This window comes from Arvicola amphibius, chromosome 12 (genome assembly GCF_903992535.2).
Source record: "Arvicola amphibius chromosome 12, mArvAmp1.2, whole genome shotgun sequence".
Lineage (NCBI taxonomy): Eukaryota > Metazoa > Chordata > Mammalia > Rodentia > Cricetidae > Arvicola > Arvicola amphibius.
Genome location: NC_052058.2, coordinates 12,850,232 through 12,873,540, shown reverse-complemented (window position 1 = coordinate 12,873,540; position 23,309 = coordinate 12,850,232). Strand labels below are relative to the sequence as shown.

Below are 23,309 nucleotides of genomic sequence, written 5' to 3'. Positions count from 1 at the left end.
CTGTTGCAAAGATTCATTATCATAAAAATGTCTCTTCCTCTTAAATTGGTCTATAGACAATATGATCCCAATAAAAATAGCAAATGAATTTTAAAACTTGGAACCTAGCTGACGCCTAAGTTTATAAGGAACATTAAGTGTGAGACGCCGTCAGAAAACAGTATCTAGGAGAAGCCTGTAGTAATGGTGCACCCTGCAATGCTAGCACTGGGAACTTTGGCGGGAAGAGTTCCCCAGGCTCTCAGACTCGCCTACCACATGCTCCCTGCCTCGCTGCCTTTTTACCTCTAATCGCCCTAAAGCAACAGAGCTAAGTGACAAAGAGACCACAGATTAAAATCTCTGAAACTTGGGGCTGGAGAGATAACTCGGAGGTTAAGAGCACTGGCCCGTAGTTCCTCTAGAGGTCCTGAGCTCAATTCCCATCCACCACATGGCAGCTCACTACCATCTAGAATGAGATCTTGTGTTCTCTTCTGGCATACAGGCATCATGCAGACAGAACACTGTATATAGTAAATAAATAAGTCTTTATAAAACAATCTCTGAAACCATGAGCCAAAGAACGGGGCTGGGAGAGGGTTCTGCAGGCAAAGGTTTTTGTCCCAAAGACCTGGGTTTGATCTCCAGAGCCCAGCCCGGAGTCCACATGGTAGAAGGAGTGAACTGACTCCTGCAAGTTGTTCTCTGCCCCCCACACTTGTGTGTGCTCCCCACAAATAAATACTCTTTTAAAAAGATAAATGATAAATGGTTTAATGTCCATATTAAACAATCATATTATGCAACTTAAATTTATATTTACATATCTTACACATTCATAACTATGATGAACTGTCCATTTGCACACTCCGCTCTCCTATTTATGTTCTAGAAGTGGGGGAATTCTATTACAATCTTATACTGGCTATCTAATTGTAAAGAGAAGCCATGAAAATTTAAAATCATAAGTAAAAAATATTTCAATCTAAAATAATAAATGTAGCTACATCAAAGTAAAGGAATTATATGGCAAAAGCCACAAAAAAATAAAATAATGAAAACACAAAAAAACATGGAAAAGTGTTATTCAGACCTAGACCAAAGGTCACATCTTTTTAAGGATATAAAGAGCAAAAGGTCAAACTTATTAGAAAAATGAAGATATATTTAATGGAAAAAGGAAAAATTGATGTGTGTACATGTGTTCAAGTGTGCATATATATGAACAGGAGGCTGTTGGTGCCTGTGTGTGTTCACGTGTATGCATATACATGAGAGCAGGAGGCTCTGCCCGTGGTGTGTGTGTGTGTGTGTGTGTGTGTGTGTGTGTGTATTATGTTCATACACAAGAGCAGGGGGCTGAGCATGTGTGTGTTTGTGTTCATCTCTTTGTGTGTGTGTGTGTGTGTTATGGGCATACACAAGAACAGGACACTGTGCATGTGTGTGCTTGTGTTCATGTGTTCATGTGTGTGTGTGTGTGTGTGTGTTATGGGCATACACAATAACAGGACACTGTGCATGTGTGTGTTTCATGTGTTCGTGTGTGTGTGTGCGTGTGTGTATTATGTGTCTACACAGGAGCAGAGGCTGTGCATGTGTGTGCAGGCCATCCCCAGGAGTTGTTCCTCAGGTCCACCCACTCTGCATTGTGAGAAGGGTTTCTCACGGGGCTGCTTAGGCTGCCCAGGGAGCTCAGAGACCCCCAGTGCAGGCCCATCTGCTGCAGCCACAAACAAGCCTTTGCCAGTACCTATGCTCTTCCCTCTGGGTTGGGGCGCCCTCTTCCTTCTGGGTCTCTCTTTTTTCTATTAAGACAGGCTCTCAATCTGTAAATCTGTAGCTCAGGCTAGCCTGGAACTCGCTGATAGCCTATGTTGGCCTCAAATTCACAGCAATCCTCCTGCCTCAGCACCCTAAAGTGCAGACAGTACAGGTGTCTATACTCTGTCTGGCTCTGAAGTATATTTTCTTTCTTTCTTTTTTTAAATTGATTTTTATTGAGCTCTACAATTTCCCCTACCTCTCTCCTCCCCTTCAACTCTCTCCCAAGGTTTCCAATTTACTCAGGAGCTCTTGCCTTTTTTTGAAGTGTATTTTCTTTACAGTGGCTTGCTTTCCCTTTAAAGGCGATCCTGTTTTATATACTGTCTATATTTACACTGTTGTCTGTGCTCCCTGGGAATGAGGAAAGGCACAAGTAAATATAAATAAGAGCTGCCTTGGCCACTGTTCAACCGTGACATACCATCTCCAGTCTGCCTCGTACTGGCCTCTGTCCAGCACCCTGGACATGAGCAGGGGCAAGGGTCAGAGAGGGGTCACTATAGAGTCACTATAGCACTTATCACTCATGAGAGTACCCGTGGCTGTGCCTCCCAAGGGTGGGAGTTGGTAACGGCTGAGCATGTCGTGGTTAGCCCAGAGGTTACTGAGCTGCCTGTGACTACTGTCCACAGAATGCCATTCTGTCACCCAGGCTGCCCCATGTCAGTCAGTCACACACCATCTGGGAAGACACTAAAACTTCACAGTCTAAGCTGCAGGGGCTGCCTGTGTTCTCCCTCTACAACCTCTACTCGCACTGGGCTTTGTTTCTGTCATAAAAGATGGATTCCCTCTCTCCAAATAGAAAGACCAGACTTGGGCTACAGAGGGAATCTTTGGATTATAAAGCTCTGAGGTAAAATGTCTGACAGTTTGAGGAAAGTGGGGAAGTCCGGGTTCTGGAGTCTAGAGCCAGCACTGAAAGGAAATCACTAGGGGCAGGGAAGTGGGTGAGGACCTCACAGCCAGCCTGGCACCTTTATCTTTTGCTTGGGGAGACACTGAGAAACCCTGCCTTCCTCCGCTGGGTTCCTCCAGGGTCCTATCCAGGGCTGCAGGCAGAGTGTGTGCCTCTTCCCTCAGAGACCCGGCCTACCCCGTTCTTTTTCTAGTTTTTCACTCTCTGGCATGTTCCATACACCTGCTCACCAGCACCAGAAGCCTCAACACCCTTGGCCCTTTACTCTCTTTATTCCCCTGGAGCTGCGGCTGGCTCACTTTGTTCCTTGGCCCAGGCTCTCACTTCCTGTGGGTTTTCCTCCATGGGTGTGACCCCGCCCTTCTCACATTGTCCTAGCACCATGGGGTCCCACCTGCCAATAGGAGGCAAGCAAACCGGACATGGCAGCTGCTCAGTGAGCTCATGAGCTGAGAGTCTTGGACAGTTATCATAAGCAGCAGCCACTTTGGGCAGAGCACTGGCCCAGCTAGAATGGGGAGGAAGCTAAGCAAGTGGGGTAAAGACCTCAGATGTGACCCAGGAGGCCCACCAGAGGCAGATGGAGACACACAGTTGGGGCCAGAAACCTGAATCTGGGTCCTGATGCTGCCACTTAAGAGCGGGTGAACTTTGCTATTTTCCTCATGTGCAAGTCTTAGCCACCATGAAGGTCAAGGTCAGCATTGAGGTCAAGGTCAAGATGAGGTCAAGGGCAGCATGGAGTTCAAGACAAGACCAGCATTGAAGTCAAGGTCAGCACTGAGGTCAAGGTCAGCACTGAGGTGAAAGCCTTGGTTGCACAATTGCTTAAGGGCCAAGGGTAGCCTCGGCAGAGAAAATCCCACACCCCACTCCACAGACTAGTTTTTCAGGGGAAACTGAGTTCCTCTTCATTCCTTCTAGAGCTGGACCCTGGACCTGAGAATCCTGGGCCTTTCTGGGGTTCCTTCTCTGCTTGATTCCCTGGTAGAACACAGCTGGGGTTTGGGCTTTTTCATCCCTTGGCCTCAGCCTTGGGGACTCACTTGGTCTACCTGGATGAAAAGGTTCATTGTTTCCATTGCTCTGGCTGCTGTGAGCACCACTAGAACCCACAGCCTTCCCTGCACACCCAAGCCTGCAGACAGGTCCTTGCTAGCACAGGCTGTGTCCAGACCCTCCCTTAGCACAGGCCTTATGAATGGTTCCTTTAAGCTCCAGGCCCTCATCTGAAAAGTTAAATTCATTCACGGCCATGGCAGTAAATTTCCAGAGTTGTGCTCCTGGTGTCTGCATCCTGTGTGGCAGCGCCGTGTCCAGGCCAGGGTCACCTGCACCACTGCGGGGAACGGCTGCGGCTGGGTTACTCATATTTGCATTTGCTTTACCAAGCGGAAGATGAAACATCTGTTGGGTGTTTTCTCTTTCATTTCCTTCAGCCATCAACATCTTTCCTTCCCAAACAGGAAAGTGAGGCAGAGTGGGAAGCACTCTAGGGGACCCAGGACGTGCTGGGCTCTGCATACCCTCGCCACACCTGAGGGCAATAGCCTGTGGATAGAATCTGGCCACCCACGGCTTCAGCTGAGCCCTGCCATGGGTATGAGTGAGTTACAAGGCCAGGGAAGGAGATACCCATGTCTGGTAATCTTCAGACACAGGCAAGGTTGTGCTTAAGCTCCGGGATGGGAGACAGGACACAGCCCAGTTAGCCACACCACTCCTGGAAGCCCTTCCTATGCCTCAGTTCCTCTCCCAGGCTTTCATGGTTACTTTCCTAATTTGTGTGCCGTGGGGTGTCTTTCTGTATTCTGTAAATATGGGTTGCTCTCATTGGTTGATAAATAAAGCTGATTTGGCCTGTAGCAAGACAGGATAGAGTCAGGTGGGAAATCCAAGCAGAGATACAGGAGGAGAAGGGTGGAGTCTGGGAGATGTCAGCCAGTCAAGGAAGCAAGACGTGTAGAAAACGAGGCAATGACACGTGGAAATGCATAGACTCACAGGAATGGGTTGATTTAAGTTGTGAGAGCTAGTTAGTAAGAGCCTGAGCCATTGACCAAACATTTACAATTAATGTTAAGCCTTGGGAACTGGTAGGTAGGAGAGAAATCCCCAGTTACATTTGTGCTTAACTTTCTTATGGTTCTTCTTTTCTCCCCTCCCATGCATCCAAGCAGGGGGGCAATGTTACCACCCTCGTCTACCTCCAATCTAGCCTTAGGCTATGCCAAGGCACTTGGACAGCCAGCTCACAGCCAGCAAGGACAGCCATGGAAGCTGGATCCCAATGATGGTGGTCAGCACTGGCCTGGGCAGGGAAGAGTGGGGCTGTGGATGGGCTTAGCAGAGCGGGAGCTGGGACTGAGAGAGAGGAGGGTGGGATTGCTTTCAGGGAGAGGGGAGGACCAAAGGCATGGGGAATAGGCCCAGACCAAGGCAGAAAGGTCAGTATGAGGCCAAGTCTGGAGAGACTGGGTTAGATACCCAGAGTAGGTCTGGAGTCTGAACTGGCCCCTGGGGCCTGAGACTGAGGGGCCTGAGACTGAGGCGCCTTCCCCTCTCACATTCTGACACCAGCCTGTCCCAGCTTGTCAGCGCTTTCTGGCACAATAAAGCACTTTGATTTTAGCTGCACCAGCTGACTGAGTCTCTAGGGGTTTGAGAAAACCAATAAGCCCCAAAGATGCCACTGCTGGGATGCCCAGGACAGCCAGCCGCTCTGCAGACTACACCTGGACCTGAGATGCATCCCTGCACACTCCTGATGAGAGGTTTAGAATGGACCCAGAAATGGAAACTGAGAAAGCCCATAGTTAGGCCTGAGAGAAACTCAGAGAAGAGTCCTCACCAGCTCCTCCTTTGTGAAGCTCCTCCCAGCGCTGGTGGGAAGCCTGGCACTCTCCTCCCACATGCTCAAATATCCCAACAATGCTGAACTTCCCTGCAAGCCGGCCCTGGCTACAATGTTGCTGGAACCTTAACTCCCTCCCTCATTAAGCTGCTGCAGGGCTGGAGGTGTGTGGAGATGCCTTTAGTGCTCACCATCAATCACTGCCACCCAACTGAGGCGTTTTCATCCTCCCCACACTGGGAAGATACTCAGTGCAACACCTTTTATCAACCCAAGTGAGGGAGTGCTCATGGCACGCGATAGAGGCTCAGGATGCTGCTGAACATGCGAGAACTCCCAGTCATGAAAACATTCTCTGCCCCAAATGTCAAGAATGACACTCAGGAGAGAGCTTGCTTCCAGTCCTGCTGGTTTTGCGGCTTGTTCCTGTGATGGCCACCTTCCTTGCCTCGCTTGCCCACAGCTGGATGAATGATCAGGATTATGGAAGCAGCTCCTGGCTACATTTCCGCCTTCGGTCTCCAGCCCATCTGACATCTTGTGAGGAAGAGACAGGCCATTCTCCTGCCCTAGGCAGCCCAGACAGGGAGGGGACCTCAGTTCTCAGATAGCTCAACTTCAGGAGCAATGAGAAGGAAGGACCAATGAGTCACCATAAGGTTCCTCTGAAACCGGCTTGTGGGTTTCTCTAAAGCAGTGGTTCTCGACTTTCTAATGCTGCGACCCTTTAATTCATGTTGTGGTGGCCCCCAACCATAAAATTATTTCGTTTCTAGTTCACAAATGTAATTTTGCTACTGTTATGAATCGCAATGAAATCTCTGATACACAGGATATCCATGTGAGAACCGCTGCTTTAGAGGAAACACCCCAGCCCAGAGCCAGGCCTGTAACAAGGTGATGATAAGCCACTCTGGGCCTTCCCCCCCTGTTACTCACTCCACACCTGGCAGCAGGCCAGAAAAGGCTTCCCCAGACGGGAGTTCCCCACGCATGTGCAATCCTGTCATTTCCACTAAACTTGGGGAGGAAGGAAGCCTGAACTCTACCCAACCCCTCCTCACCAACATCAGGTCTCCAGTCTCTTGTGCCAAAGACCCCCAATCCATTCATTCCCCTGTCTTTCTCTCCTGCTGCGGGGAGGCCCTGAAGGGAGTGGGAGGGACAAGGTGGAAATAGGCTCACATTTTTAGGCATCCACAAGGGTACAGGACCTTTGCCACACTTTCATATTCTGATGTCTGGTCACCAGAGAGCTGCAAAGCCCCTTCCTTCCTCAGTTGTCCTGGTGTAGGAGAACATACCTGCCCCAGGTTTCCTTTACCTTGCTGTTTCCCGCAGCCCCAACCCTCTTGGGCCACTCCCACAGTCACTATCTGATGTAGGATTTTTTTTTCTCCTGGTACCCAGGCAGAGTGACTCCTCATCCTCTTGGCTGCCTTCCCACCGTCCTCTACCCCATGCCTCGTCCCATCAGGCAGCCCAACCCCCCCCCCTTTCCCAGCTCACTGCTCAGCTTACTGCTTCCTTCCCACACCCTCAGAAGAGAGAGAAGTGGAGAGAGGAGGGCCCTCGGTGCTCTCTGAAGCTCCTGCTCGCCAGCAGCCCCCTTCAATGGAAGGGCTTGAGCTGAGGCAACAACATGCAGGAGACACACCAGAGTGAGGGTTGGCCTGACGAGGACTATTGCTGGTTTTCCACCCATCTTCAGAGGGATGGAGGAACCCCCAGAGGCCCTGGTCTCAAGAACACTTTAGAATCAGGGGTCTCAAGATGCCCTATTGTGTGGAGAAAGGAATAAGGATTCAAATGTCCTCATGGTTCCCATTTCACAGACGGGCAATTGGAAACTGATGTCTAATATTCCAGGGTGTTGGAGGCCAGGGCATGAGGGCAGAAGACCTGGCTGGGTGGTGCAGGAGCCCAGGCTGGGTGGTGCAGGAGCCCAGGGCATGAGGGCAGGAGCCCAGGCTGGGGGGCATTAATTGGCCTCTGGTTCTGGTAAGGAAACAGCAGCAAGTGTGGCCATCACAACTCCAATGTGCTGGAGCAGAGGAATCTCAAAGTTTCCCCACTACTACCTTCTCAGTCATAACTCTCTGACACCGTGGTCACCATGCTAAGTGCTAAGGCTAGACCCATCCAGGCATGAAAGAGGGGCAGTGCAATGCAACCTCACCTGAACATCTCCCCTCGGGCACACTGTCCTGTCCCTAGAGGTTTTATCAATTCCTTGCCAAGCCTCAGCCTCTTGCACGCTGAGCCTCTGTGACTTATCCCATTTCATCTTCCCATGGTTATAACCATTTTATGGAAGAGTGCTCTCGCTGTTCAAAGTGACAGAGCTAAGGGGCTAGCCTCTAACCATTGGGCGCCCAAGTCCTCCCTCTCACCCTGATGTTTTCAGATGCTGACTGACAGGTGTGCCTTGCTTGGCTCTGATGTGAGGACCAGGCCATGCCAAAGAGGAAAGGATGGACAGGAGACAGGCCCCAAAGCCGGCCGCCCTCTGCCGCACTATCCCCTGCCACTGTCACATTTAGTTGCATTGAAATAAAACCTACAATTACATTCCTTCCACCAGTCATGAGGATGCACATCTATACTCCCAGTACATGGAAAACTGAGGCAGGAGGAGCCCCTTGAATGCAAGGCCAGCCCAAGTGAGAATGCATTTCACAAAACAAAACCCCCCATTTCATCTCTTCAGTCACATTCCTCTCAGTTCAGGTGTCGCCGAGCCATGTGGCTGGTGGCTACCATATTGAGCAGTGCACCTGGACACCTGCATCGTTGCTAAGTGCTCTGTTGAGACAGAGCTGGTCGAGCCTGCCTCTTTACACACCTGCCTTCTAGGCCACCTGCTCTCAGGCAAGTCAGAGACAGCATGGGCCGTCTCATCCTGGGGCTCGCCATCCAAGCAGTGATCTTGCCCAGACCCGACTGCGCCTCACAGGACAGGGAAGTCCTTTCTGCTGCAGCCCCACAGAGCAGCCTCCCTGGAGCTAACACTCTTGGGGGCTGAGGCTGAACAAAGCTCCGTTGACTTTGAACTCTGCTCCCAAGCACAGGGGATGTGACAGATTTTTAAATCACACGCTGCTTGCCTTACAAGGCAAGGGCCTTAGGAAAATCTGATCTAACCCTTTCTCCCCAGACCTAAGATGACTGAGGTCATTACAGGGATGTGCTATGGCGCCCAGCCACAGACAGCTGGTGGGAAAGTTGAGGGAGTGCCCAGACAGCCAAAGACCATATCCTGATCTACAGACCTAGAAGTCAGTCCTACTCCCCGCTGGGCACGCTGGGGCTTCAGAGGACAGTTGCAGGCGAGCTGGAGGCTCTGATGGATTCCTACCACTCTTAACTCCACAGCCAAACGTAGAGCTAGCTATCACAGGAGGCTGTAGCCTTGCTGTCTGATGGCGGAGCCTGGGGCCAGCCATGGCAAGACAGGGCCTCAAGGCAAAACAGAGGCCAGCACTTCACTGGAGCGCCAGAGCGCCAGAGCGCCATTTCTGCTGCCTGAAGCTGCAGCAGAGAGGACAGCTGCGAAGCAGACAGCAGCCTTGGGAGAGAGCTGTGTCAGAGCCTTTGCAGCAGAAAGGAAGTTGCGGAAGCCATGACTCATAGATACTAAAGTGTTCCGGGAGGGGCCTCTGTGGGGGTGGGGTGGGGTGATGGAGCAGGCGGGTGGGGTGGGGCTGGGGGTGAAGGACCATGAAGAGGGAAGGATAGGTTCACTTTCTTCTTTAAACTAGCCTACACCCATTTTCTGGTTATTGTCTAGTTTTGTTTTTTGTTTTTGTTTTTTTGCTTTTTTTTTTTTAAAAAAAATAAACTACAGGCATCATCATCATCTTCTTTTATTCTTATTCTTCTTGTTAATTTGGTGTGTTTCTGAGATAAGGTTGCCTGGAACCCTTAGTAATCCTCCTGTCTCAGCCTCCTGAGTGCTGGGATTACAGGCACCCACTGTGCTCGACATTTCTACGTATTATTTTAAAAGAGACAGATGCAAATTCCAAGAGAAGGCTGTCATACACAATTCTTGGCTGGTACTCTTTGAAACGGTCAAGTTCAACAAAAAACAAGAAAGGGCCGAGACACTGTCATAGTCAAGAGGCGCCCTGGGAGACACGACAGTGATGTAATGTGGCATTCTGGAAGAGACCCTGAGAATGCACCGATACTGGTTGTCAATGGTAGCAGATGTACCACCCTCATGAGATGGTCGTAAGACTGGAGACTAGTTCTGGGGTATAGGAGTCTCTGTGCTGTCTCCTCGATTTTTCTGCAAATCTAAAATTATCCTAAAAGCACAAAGTTTATTAAAATGCAAAAATTCCTATTATAAGGATAAATTTAGAAATTCACGTGTTGGGGCTGGAGAGATGGCTTGCTTAGTGATTAAGGGCACTGGATGCTTTCCAAGAGGATATGGGTTTGACTGCAGCATATATACCGTGGTTCACAACCATGTAACTCCAATACCTTCCCTGGCCTTCTTGGGCACTGCACAAACAAGGTACACACACACACACACACACACACACACACACACACACACACACAGGGCGGGGGGCAGAAACCCATACATAGAAAAGTGGAAAAAATTAAAGATTTGACATTTTAACCAGGTATGGTGGTACTGCTGTAATCTCAACACTCAGAAGACTGAGGGCAAGAGCATTGTGAGTTTGAGGATGGGATAAATATGAATTCTAGGCTACATAGCAAAATCCTTTAAAACAAATAAGTAAGAAATCCAGGCATGGTGGTAGTTTATAATCCCAACATCTGGAGTATAAAACTGGGGCACATTTGTAATCTCAGCGCTCAGGAGGCTGAGGGAGGAGGATTGCTGCAAGTTTAAGGCCAGTCTGGGATACCCAGCGAGACGCTATCTCAAACACAGAACAACAATGACAATAATAATAATGACACATGCAATTTTTAAAAAAGACAATAACTAGGAAATGGGTGTTGGCTACTTTGGTGGGACAAGCTGATCCGTCCTCCTCTCTGTCTACAATGTACCGAGTGAACAACAAACCCAGCATTTAGTCTCCAGTCGGTGACCTGTCTGAGCTGCATTGTGGGTTCTAGGCAATTCTGGGCTAACGCAGAGATATTTTCTTTAATGGTTTATTTCCTGACTTAAAACTTTTCATTTTTAGTTGTTTAAAATATTTGAAAGTTCAACTCACAAAGCCAAAGAGCGAGCGCCTGCCCCATCATGCTTCCTTCTCCCCCATTTTCATCTTCTGAGCACCCCAGACTTGGGTGCGCCCTTCCTACCATGGCATGCACACTCTTGGATTCCGAGCTCTTCAAACAGCAAAGACTCAGCTTCTAACCCAACTTATCTCTCTCCTTCTCTCCCTTTGCAATCTGGCGAAAGCTTTTCACATTGCTGAGCTCCATTATCGTCTCCACTCCCTTCCACTTCCTTAGGATTCTTCAGGGTGCTAACTCTGGCTCCTACAGACCGCCACTCCTCCAGCTCTGCGAGGATATTTTATTATGGAGATTCTTTGACCTACTGGGATGGTTAGCGATAACTGTCAACCTGAAAGACTTCAGGATCACATCACTTGGAAGATGGTTCCCTAGGTACACCTGTGGTGGATCATCTAGACGACATTAACTGAGGTGAGAAGTCCTGTCCACTCTGGGTGGCACCATTCCCTGAGCCATGGATAAACGAAGCTGGACAGCAGCTTGTGCTCATCACCTTGGTTCCCCCACCATGAACTATATTCTTGAACTGTGAGCTAAAACAAACGCTTTCGCTCTTACGTTGCTTTTTTTTTTTTTTTTTTTTTTTTTGGTTTTTCGAGACAGGGTTTCTCTGTGGCTTTGGAGCTTTTATACAAGGGTTTCACCCTAGCGACAGGAAAAGCAAGACCTCTATCACGAGTCACATCCCAACACATCCATCGCAGGTGTGTGTGTGCACGCATGTGCATGCAATTAGTACAAAGCCTTGTTTCCCTTAAATATCCTCAGAGCACTTACGTTACCTACAGGTGGGCAAAGTCCCCCAACACAGGACCGCATTATTACAAAACGTTGAGCGTCTCGTGTAATTTAACAAATGCAGCTCAGTGCCCCTGAACACTGTATATTTCCCCTCATGAGTAAATGGTTGATGGGAACTCACTCGCTATCACCCCCCAGCATTTGGGACTGAGTTCTGGGATATATGCTATTATCCAGGGAAAAAAACCAAAATCCAAAGGGTGATTTCGGACGAATGTGTGCGCTCTTCACAGCACTGTGAAGTCGAGGAAGGGTATGTCGGACTGTTGCTAAGTTGGGTGCTCTTTGTGTTCCCACTCTTACAGAAGGGAAAACTAAAGCTCACAAAAGTTGGGTGGCCTGCCCAAAATCATAAAGGCTATTAAGTGGTGGAGGGCATAAAACTGGAAACTCCACCTTCAGGGGCACGTTTCCCACCCAGCTGGCTCCCATCTGCCTCTCTGATGAGGGAAACACTAGGAGGCTGTAGGGAAGGGCACTCTGAGGTCAGACACTTTTTGGTGGGTCTTCTGGGAACCAGATGAGGGTGGAGGCAAATTGACTCACTTCAATGGCCCAGAGAGCACAGGTCTGTGGTTTGAACAGCTGGGACAGAAGGGAGAACCTTACACTCTCAGCTGGATGCCAGAGGCCTGCTGGGTACAGAGTCGGTCACCATCAGCAGTTACAGAGCCTCTGCTCTCTCTCTGGGCCAGTCTGGCTGAGGCTCGGCCTTTTATTTTCAACCTTCCTTAAGGAAGGGTAGAATATTTTGCTGAGTCCATGCCTGGTCCAGCCGCCTTCTGCAGTACAGGTGGCTCATGGAGGGAGCCTCTCAGTGCAGGCACACATGCTCCTGCACACGTGCGCACGCACACACACGGTTTGAATCATTTGAGGCATGGCTGGAAGTTGAGCCTTCTAAGAAAATGGGTGAGATCGTGAATAAAGCACTTCAGGGCAGCACAGCAAACGTTGTAGACGGACACCGGGACATGTACAAGTCTAACAGTGCCATTTACGCAGGCTCACTGGGTCACTGAATACATTTGGGGTAGGAGGCACAAGTGGAGAAAATGAACTCCTTGCCCAGCTCAGCACCACAGGTTCAGACCCCAGGTGGGGTCATAAAATGAGTGCAGGACCTGGCATCAGACCAGGGCTCAGCCTTATAAGGCCCCTCCTCTCTGTGTTTCAGTTTGCATATCTGTGTGGTGAGTGTAAAAGTATCCACTTGGGCTCAGTGGTTAAGAGCACTGGCTGCTCTTCCAGAGGGCCTGAGTTCAGTTTTCAGCAACCACATGGTGGCTCACAACCATCTCTAGTGGAATCTGATGCCCTCTTCAGCATAAAGTCATACATGCAGATAGAGTACTCATATACATACAATAAATGAATAAATCTTTAAAAATGTATCTATGTGGGACTTGGGATGGTTGCATATGATAATGAGATCAAAACAAACAAAAAGACAATGCTGTCTGAGTCACCCATTGTTTCTCAGGGGATGATCCTTACTGCTCACATACCAGACCCAGCAATGGGGAACAGCTAGCCATGAACAGGAAGGGGCTTGATTTTATTGTCTGACTCGTTGCTGCCACAGGGATTGAACCTAGGACCTCATTCCTGCCAACTGGCCAAGCGCAAGAATAGCTTTAAAGGGTTGAATGCCACCTATCAGTGGGTTCTGATGCCATCTTATTTAACTTGCTTCCCTCTGCAGTTTGGGAAAATTGAGGTCCCCAGTGATGCCTGGGCCGAGGTCCCCCAACTCCTGACATTCATTCCTGAGCCTGTGTTTCTGCCACAGCCCTGTTCTGTTATTCCTGAGCCTTTGGGGACTTGGGGATGTTACCACTCCTTCAGGACCTCATGCCCAGAAGCCAAAGTAAGGGCTAGAGTTCAGTAGACTACATTTCACGACCCACAATCTCATTAGAATCTTCCAGAATAAAAGCCAAGAGAAAATAAAATGGCTAGTTGGGGCCCTTCAGAGACCTTAAACATTAGATCAATTACCAAGAAAGTTTAGGAAGGTTTATATTTCTCTTTTTCATTTGGTTCTGGATTTAGAACAAGCAATTTCTCCCAGGAATTTAACCGTATGGCCCCTCCCAAACCACCTGGTGGAATTGAAATGGGACTTAACTCGGATGCTTGCAATGTGTAGCTTGGCCCTTAGAATATTTTCAGAGTTCTGAAGTAGCTGTTTAGGCTGCGAGTAGGGTTCAGTAGCTGCTGGATTTTTCCAGATCCTTCAGAATCCAGCTTGGTCATAACCTTAATCAACGCCCAGCCCTTACCACCTCCACTTTCTGGAGCCAGTGGCTCGCCCCACGGAACACCTTAGGTACCTGGGATACCAGTCTGCTTTTTCCTGGGAAGGGAGGGCAGAGAAGGGAGGCCTGTTTCCTGCAGGTGAGAAAACTCTCTGGCATCTTAGGAATCAACACTTAGCATGGTTGTGTTCCAACAGGTCTGGATCCTGTTCTCCCTAGAGGTTGCCCTGTCCTGAGGGTTTGCACAGGCTATGTCGTCCCCCACAGGGTGACATGTTGGCAGGCCTCTTTGAAGGGAGGCTACCTCGGCACTTAACACATTAGTGCTGGGATCAGACCAAATGTCTGTACACCAGGCCTTTCCTCTGGCTACAGTTTGGTTTTAGCACACTCCTCTGTAAACTCAGAATGACCAGGGGTATCTTGGAGCGTGGACAAGCATGGCTTAGTGACTGGCTTAGGAAATAGTGGCTGCCATCATTAAGAGATCAGAACCCTTGTGAAGCGGGCATGGGAAGGTGGTGAATTCTGACAGGTTAGTTTTGCTACCATGGGCTTGTCTGGGAAGGTGGTTGAGGTGGACAGAAGGTTTCCAGCTTATCAGAGAAAGTAATCTGCTCCAATAATTATAGGCCCATGTTTGTTATGTATAGGAAAAATTGAGGGTGAATTCTCACTGCTGAGACTTCAGAGAAGCCCCAGAAGTTTCAGGACGAGGCTTGGGACCCTGGAGCCCGAATCCTCAAACAAAACATAGTCCTCGCAATCTTGATTGATGCCTGGGCTAGTTTGAATCCATGAGTATTACAATTGTGTGAGTGTCCACAATCCGCACAGCTTACCCTGGTGAGCAGCAGGGAGTCAGCTGCCTGCAGGGCTGAGCTGGTGCTGGCTCTTCCCCCTTTCTCCCAGTAAGGGCTCCCCCCCTTCACACTGTGTCACTGCTTCCTCTTGGGGACCTGTTTTGGACCTCACAGAATTTCCATCTTAGCATTGTAGCTGGCTGGGGGACATCCCCAGGACACAAGACGTCCAGGGAACTTCTGGGAATGGAAGTCACCACAGGGCTCAAGAACAGAAGCCATGGAAGTTAGGTTGCCCCAGACCCCACGACTTACCCAAGGCTCCTTGGCAGATATCTGTGCGGGTGGCCCCTCCAACAATAAACTGGGGGTCAGAGCAGATCTCCTAGAAACAAACCCACAGATTAAGGTCAACATAGCAGGCAGGAGCTTGTGGGTCCAGCCCCTCTTCCTCATGCTACTCAGCTCTGAGGGGAGTTCCACAGTCAGACCTCTGTGCCTGTCATCTGATCCTGCTCCACTGGTTCAAATGGGGGGCGGGGAGAGGGACTTCCATGAAGTCATCAGGCCCCACACACTCCAAATCACCTGCACTCAGCTCCTTTAAGCTGTTTACCAAGGGCAGAGAGTACATCCAGCTTCCTCTACCAGGCTTTGAGACCCTCCATGCTAAGTGCCTGCTGCTCACCATTCTGGCACCTTCTCTTCTGGGCCTGCATGCCAGTGGTTGGGCTTGCATGGCATTCCTCTTTTGCCTACATTTTCCCAAACCGTTCATCTTTCAAGTCTCCCGTCCCTCTCCTCCAGGATGAAGATTTCCCTCCTCATTTATCTCCACTCTTCCCTTTGGAGTTCCATCCCAGAGCCTTTGGGAACCTAAACCTGTGCTGTGTGGTGGCGTTCATGGATCTTCCTCTACCTTTCTAAAACACATGCTTCTTTGGGTCAGGGGAATGGATCCAGCCCTTCTGAGTTCGCCCCAGAACCAGGAGAATTCATGCACTCTGCACCCGCTGTTCAGACACTGCTTGGAGCCTTATCTCCAACCACCCTTTGGGGGATCTCAGGGTGGTGTTAGCTCCCCTTACACGTGGGGAGCAGCAGCTCAGGAAGTAAAGTGATTGTTCAAAGCTCCTTGGCTCCCCAGGAGTAGAAATCACTGGGATTTGAACTCCTTAATGCTAAGCCTCCCCACTCTGCCTCCCAGCCCCGTGACTCTGCCGTCGTTGTTCCCAATAGCCTGATGGAAGCCAAGGTGGAAGGGCTCAGCCCTCCAGCAGCCCCCTGGATGTGTTTCCGGGTTTTGAAGAGCTCCACCCAAAAGCCACAAAGGAAGTCAGGGCCCAAATCTGAGCTGCTTTTGACTCAGAGATGTTGGTTTGTAGGAGTGCCACATCTGTATAGAGTGGCCTTGTCCCTTGGGCATGCTGTGGTCTCCAGGAGTCTTCCCTGGGTGAGAGCTGGGTCTAGCATGGGGCCATCCTGGCAGCCTCCAGCAGCACACCAGCTCACAGAGCATGCCCCCTTCCTGCTTCCCCATCAGTCTGCCTGGCGGAGGAAGGGATAGTGAGTGAGAAGGCGTTTCTGTCCAGGCAGGGAAGCCAGCTTTCCCCAAGACCTGCCAGGCAAGCACTTATCCTGGGGGTGGCACAGACGGGGCTCAGCTCCAGGAGCTCCTTAATCACACTGATCAGTCAGGGACCAAGCTCTCACCTCCGGAAGGGGCTACCATTACAGTTCAGGAACTCCCTCAGGGTCTCCAGAGAAGCCAAAGCTCAGACTTCACTGCCCAGAGACACTTGAGAAAAGAGCCCTGTCTACTACAGCCCATGGAGCCTGGAATAACACTGATGTAGCCACACATCAGTAGAAGAAAGGAGGAGCAGGTGCAGGCCTTGGATTCTGACAAGGTAGTGAGAATCTTGGCGGTGCCTCTTATTGCATAGGTCCTAGGATGCGGGTGGCTTACTGGACACCCTGAAGCTCGATCTGCATCTGTAAAATGGGCTTAAAGACAAATGTACCACCCACAGAGACTGTTCTCAGGGTCAGGTGAGACGAACATTAACAGCCTTGCCAAGAATTGTATAAATAACAACTCTATAGAGGACCTGATGTGCCAGCCTTGGGTGATGCAGTACCACTCCTATCTGAGGCCTGGCACTGGCCCCGTCCTCAGTGTGGACGTGGTCATGCTCTACCTCATCCCTCTTGTAGTGGAGCCCTCTCTTGCCAGTGTTATGACATCCCCTCAGGAAGAGTTAGCAGCACCCGCCCCTGCTCCCAGGATGGCTAACCAGCTCCCTTGCCCTGCCCTACTTTCTCTTCCTCATGGCTACTTCATTCTTTCTCTGGAAGTCATCTTTAATCCCTTCCTCTGTCATGACTCAACCTCTAACAAACTCAGGTTGCCTACAGCTGCCCAGTCTCTCAAATCAAGGCTTAGGTTGTAGTGTGCGCTCTCTCTCTGTCTCTCTCTGTGTCTGTCTCTGTCTCTGTCTCTCCCTCTCCTCTTCCTGTCATTTAGACATCCTTCTTAAATGAGTGAAACACACATTTCACTTCCATTTCTCCTACTCTAGGGTCTCCAGGCTGCCTGGTCCCTACCCCACCCTACCCCACACCATCCACACCATCCAGTGACATTGCTCTTTTCCAGTCTCCAATAACTGACTAATGAGCCCAGGGGTCACTTTTTTGGTACCATTGCCTGACTCCACCAGGGTCTGGAAAGACAGGTCAGGACAGAAGGCAGTTAGCCCAGGCCTGACTCCACCAGGGTCTGGAAAGACAGGCCAGGACAGAGGCAGTTAGCCCAGGCCTGACTCCATTCCTGTTTTGTTCTGAGGAAGTCTGACATGCCCAAGCTTTGGTTTCCCCAACTATAGAATGGTTATGTGGTGTGTGGCATGCCTGCCCCAGACAGAGTCCCCGAAGTGGCTCTAGATCTCTATTTTTCCTATCTGGAATGCCCACAGGCACTGTCACCTGCTGAGAGAACCTTTGTGGGCTTCAGAGACAGACGCTAAGTAGTCTGTGCCTGGAACATAACAGGTGTTCAGTAGTGCTCATTGACTGAATGGAAGGGTGAAAGAAGGTGTGTGTGTGTGTGTGTGTGTGTGTGTGTGTGTGTGTGTGTAAATGTCAGCTTGCCTCAGCCTACTGTCATGGAGAAAATAGTCGTTTCAAAGAATTATCCAGATCTGGTTGGCCTGTCGTTCTGTCTGTGAGGGATTATCTTGATTGCTAATTGATGTTGGAAGACCCAGCCCATTGTGGGTGACACCATTCCCTAGGCAGGGGAGCCTAGATAGGACAGACAAAAGCTAGATACAAGCAAGCACTGTGTGGCCTTTGATCATCTCTGCTCTGGACTGCGGATGCCATGTGACTAGCTGCTTGAGTTCCTGCTCTGACTTTCTCTCAGTGATGTGCTGGAACTGTAAGCTGAAAAATCCTTTCATGCCTTCAGTTGCTTCTGGTCAGGGTGGTTTATTGTAGCCACAGAAATGAAACTTGGATAGAAAGTAAGTTGTAAAACAGTACACAAATGTAAGGCACATTTTCTCCTGCTTGTGAGTCATCTCCACAGCCGGGATGTCATTCAAGGCTCACAATGATTGTACATTCGTTCGTTCATTCATTTTCCAAATACTTGGTGACTTCATTTTGTTGGTTTGTTTTGTTGTGATTGTCATGGATGTCTCAATGCCTGGCCTAGAACAGTACTTTATAAATGCTGAGGAATGATTGCACAAGTGAATATTGAGGAGGAGCAGTTCTCTGAGACCCCGAGAGCACAAGGGCGAACAACACACCAGCTCGGCAGAACATGAAAACACATGGGACCGCATTGGTTCATGAGGGAAAATGCTAGGCAGAAGTTAGCATAGGGCAGAGAACAGCAGGGTGGGGATGTCTGCTAAGAGTGGCCAGGAAAGACTCTTTGGGGAGGAGACTCATGACAAAGTCCCAAAGAATGTAAATGAACTAGATGTGGAGGTCGAGGGGAGAGCATGCCTGGCAGGTGAGAAGGGCAAGGGAAAAGAACTGGGTGTCTCTGGGAGCTGCACCCAGTGTGCAGGACAAGAGAGGGACTAGAGAGACTTAGCTTGCTACATTCTTATCTTTTCGTTTGATACAGTCTTACTTTGTAGTCCAGATTGGCCTGGGACTTACTAAGCAGCCAAAGCTGGGTCCAAGGTGTGTTCTACCGCGCCTGGCTGAGGTGAGGAGCAGAGGACCAATGATTCACCCAGTGCACCCAGGTGTTCACCATCCTGCTCCACAGAGACTTCTCTGTTTTCCTTTTCATTTTTTTTAATTTGAGCCAAGTTCTTATGTGGTCCAGGCTGGCCTCAAACTCGCTATATAGCCAAGACTAGCTTTGACCGTCTTTTGTTGTTATTATTATTGTTATTGTTGTTATTATTATTATTATTAATCTATTTATTTTGTGTGTGTACATGCCTGCAAGAGTCCGCTTGTGTGCCACAGTGTGCATGTGGAGGTCAGAGGACAATTTTTGGGAGTTGGTTTTCTCTTTCCACATGTGTTCTGGGATAGAGTAAAGGTTGTTAAGCTTAGCAGCCAAAGCCCTTACAGCCAAAGCCACCTCAGTGGTCCCCTGCTTTAACTGATCCTCCTGTCTCCACCTCCTAAATCCTGGGATTATAGACTATAATCTATAGATTATAGATTATACATTACTATGCACCTGGTTTTATGTGGTGTTTGGGGTAGGACCCAGCTGCTCTAGTGAACTTTCTAGATCTCGAACTGGATTCAGGATAACTAAAGTGGCCTGGGAGGATCGAGAGTATGGGAGCAGGGCACGAATGCCCAGTTCTAACAGGAATCTAGATTTCCTCAGGTTCCCTGGGAAAGTCAAGGCGGAATTCCACTGGAGACTGAAACCACCGGGGAACTGGGAGGGCGTCAGGGCAGAGATCCTGAGGGTTGGCCTAAGAACATTTGGGAATAGGACAGAGGTTCCCAGGTGAGGACTCTAGGCTAGCAAAATAATGAATAACAGGATCCTTGAGCCGAGGAAATACTGGGGAGTAGGGGCATGCTAGCTACACTTTGAGAAATAAACAAGATCCAAGCTGGATAAACCCAACCATCACAGGTACTTGTGACCACCTATGTAAGCCAGCGTCAGGCTGTGCCCACCCTTGCCTCCCCGAAGCAGTCGGAAGTCTCCTACCCTACTCGGATACCTCACCCACACAGCAGACCCATGTACCCTCCCTCCATCTTACCACTAGAGTGCAATAAAAGTTTCACCCCAGCGGCCCTGCGTCCCCGAGGCTTTGTGAAGACAAAGTCGGCTTCCTGGGCGTGCCCGCTACTGGGATTTGGGGTCCTGTCCTGCCAAGCGCTCTGGGTTATCTGGGGTCAGGTCTACTAGGTGGGCCGCAGCCTGCATCTGGAGTCCCCTTAGCAGCAATCGCGGAGCACAACCAAGCTAGCACTACCGAGCCCTGGAGCCTCGGGTCTTGGCTCGTAGCCTTCCACTGCAGCCCTTCCCGGCCCAACCCGGTCCCCGGGTGCTTCCTACCGTGGGCCGCTTCCATTCGATGCCCCGAGTTTTGCTGGAGTAGGGCCCCAACTCCTTGTATCCCAGAGAGGACGGCAGGGCGGGGAAGGAAGGATCCTGGAAGAGCGCCCCGGCCTCCAGGCATTCGTTCCGCAGCGTCTCGAAGTCCTGGTTGAGGTATTTGACGGCTCTCTCGTGCGATCCCAGCCCCTCGGCCGCCTCTCGGTCCTTGGCTAGTTTGATTGCGATGCCCGCCATGGTACCGATCCGACTGGCTTACTGCACAGGGAGAGGGCTCGCGGAAACGCTGGGCGCTGCACTCGGCTGGGGTGCGGCCGGGCCCGGAGCGCTGCAGCGGATTGCGGGAGCCGCTGCTGCAGGCGATGATTCACCGGCTGGAAGAGCCTGGGCCACGGGGTGTGGCCTCTGCCTCTCTCGGCCTGCTCGTCGCCTAGCCCAGGACGCGGTCAGCCGGCGACCTGCACAGCGCCAGCCCGACCGTGGAGGACTGCGAGGCCGCTGCTGCCACCTTCGGACGGTTCCCGGGATGGCGCGACCCGGTGGCGGGGAATGCTCGCAAACTGGGACGGGAAAGTTGAGACTCAAACCCCAGCGTGTCGGTCGCGAGGAATGCCGGGCGAAACACAGCAATGACTGTCCAGGAAACAGGATGAGTCAGTCTTAGTGTGAGAGTAGAGACTAACCCCAGTTGCCATTCACAGGCCCAAGATCCTAACAACTCTGCAGACTCTAGACAGTGCGTCAATACCTGAAATTTTATGAGAAGTGGCTGCCGGTGTGTTCATCTTACAGAAGAGAAACTGAGTCCCATAGAAGCTCAATGATGTAACCCCATGGGTTAAAGCTAGTCACAGGAAGAGCAGGGTCCCTGTGATTAGTGGACAGTTACTTGTGCACAAGTTGGTTAGTACAATTTGCCAAAAAACAGCCATCCGGGTTAAATCTGAGTTTTAAGTAAAGAGAAAAAAAAGTGTGGTTTTAGTATCGGTAGCCCTCAAATACCACCCGAGACAAACCTATACTAGAACAACTGTGTGAAGTGTATCTAAAACTCAAATTTACTTGGGAGCATTTATTGAGTTAACACCGAGAGGACATTTAGAAGAGAGTCAGTGTTGGTGACTGTGCCACCATTCTGTCGAGAGAGAATTTCTGAGCTGCAGTTCATATACAGAAAACTTCTGGAATGAATACTGGGAGGGCTTAGTATCTGCCTGTGCTATGAATGGTTTCCAGTAGGGGTCCTCAAGGGGAGGCAGCTCCCACCCACCCATGTGACCCAAGCGGCTTTTGGAGATGATTGCAGACATTCTTCATATTGTCACAGCTGGAAGGGGAGTGCTCCTGGCCTCTACTGAGTGAAAGCCAAGGATGCTACTATAGAGTTAGCGGGTCTTGGGCAGTGCTCTACAGAGAGAAAAGCCAGAACAATGCAGTCTGAAATGTCTCTCTCTGTACCAGACTCAGGAACCGAGGTCTGGGATCTCCCTCCAGGTTGTCATGATCTAGCACCATTTCTGAGTTAGTTTGTAACTCTGGAAGTTGTGGGTAACTGTAGCAACTTGAAATATCTATGTGATATGCAAATGGCTCTGTTCCTGGAGGAATCAAAGTGTCTTTCTCCCTGTGTCAAGGCCAGTTTGTCTGTTCCCACTGCTGACTCGCGCACACTCCTGTGCATAAAGCATGTCTAGAGTCCTCCTCTTCTTTTTGAGTTCTGACATCTTGGTGGGGCCGATGGAAATCTGACAGTGAGAAAAAATTAACAGTGTACAAACAAACAAAAAGGTTTTCATTTTATATCAATACAATAACTATAATTTTAGCTTTAAGAGCTATCCACACTACTCCTTATCATGTCCATTCTTGTCTTTAACTGGGAGTCCACTGTTGCCCGTGACTGACCCTCTGCTTCATTTGCTCAGGGTTCCTTCTTTTCTTACTGGTTCCCCAGTTCTTCTTCCCCTCGGCCAGAGCACACACAAACGAAGCTGAGTGTCCCCCGCCCACCTTCACTAGCCAGAACTTTCCCTGGTTGGCTAGGCAGTTCAAGTGTTTGTCCAGCTTCTCTTCCAGATTCTACATGGCCGTTTGGCCCTCCTCTGCCACAGAAAGACAAGCCCCTCCCCCAGTTCTTCTGAATCTGAGATGCTTGCAGAGCCCTGAGACAGGACCATTCTTCCCATAACCACAGTCTTTTTTTCAAATGACAACCTCTCCCTACTGAAGTTTGACTTTGTTTCACATTCTCTGTCTTCAAGTTTCAACGCTTGGCACATTGCCTGACAGGCACGCCGCTTGTCACCACACCATCTTGTGTGCCACTGAAAAAGTTGGGGGCCCCACAGCAGTTGTTTGTAGTTCTGGGGTTTTCTTTGCAATGGTTTCTGAAGCTTCACAGTCCTTTTCTGGAAGCTGTTGATTTTCCCACTGTCTGATTTCTATTGGCCCCACCCTGATCTCTCCTGGGCTCAGGGCTCTTAGGGAAACGCTTGTCCCAAACCTGTTATAGTGGAGTTTGGCTACTACCTGGAGAAAGTGACTATTCCCTGGCAATTGGAGGCCAGGCCCCCGCCTTTCCTGATCTTTTTAGCAATAAATGTCTGAGCAGATTACACCCATCACTACCATCAAGGCAGAAACTTGCAAGGCAGAAGCTTTGCAAGGCTGAGGCAGCAGAAAGTCTCTTCTCACCTATGGCTTCCTTCTCCGGTTTAGTGAACACCCATCATGGTGCATCCAGGCAGGGCAGCAGACCTAACCAACTGTGTACATAGAACGCTGCTCCCCAAGGGCTCCAGACTGTCCAAAGCTGCTGCAATTGGTTTACAAACACATACAGACTGACCCCACCATTTGGACAGCGGCCAGTTTGTAACCCAAGTCAACACTGCTCTTTATGCTCTCTCAGGAGAGCTGGCCAAGTCTTCTCTTTTAGGCAAACATGACCCCTGTCAGGGAAACATAAAGACACACACAGATACCCTCTTCCCAAATGAGTCATCCAGACCAGAAGGGTAGCGGGTGAGCCAGAAACAGTTGTCATATCTGGAAT

General features: G+C 49.9%; 1 protein-coding gene across 1 annotated transcript in view; it reads right to left on the bottom strand.

The window, feature by feature from the left end:
- The window catches only part of Capn2 (calpain 2), a 52,472-nt gene extending 31,781 nt beyond the window's left edge, over positions 1-20,691 (bottom strand). The window contains exons 1-2 of the mRNA XM_038309499.2: positions 20,255-20,691; positions 15,007-15,076 (exon numbers count right to left, since the gene is read on the bottom strand). Of these exons, the coding sequence (XP_038165427.1) occupies positions 15,007-15,076; positions 20,255-20,491 (307 nt within the window). The 5' untranslated portion in view covers positions 20,492-20,691. The remainder of the gene's footprint in view (positions 1-15,006; positions 15,077-20,254) is intronic.
- Between the last annotated feature and the right edge of the window lie 2,618 nt (positions 20,692-23,309).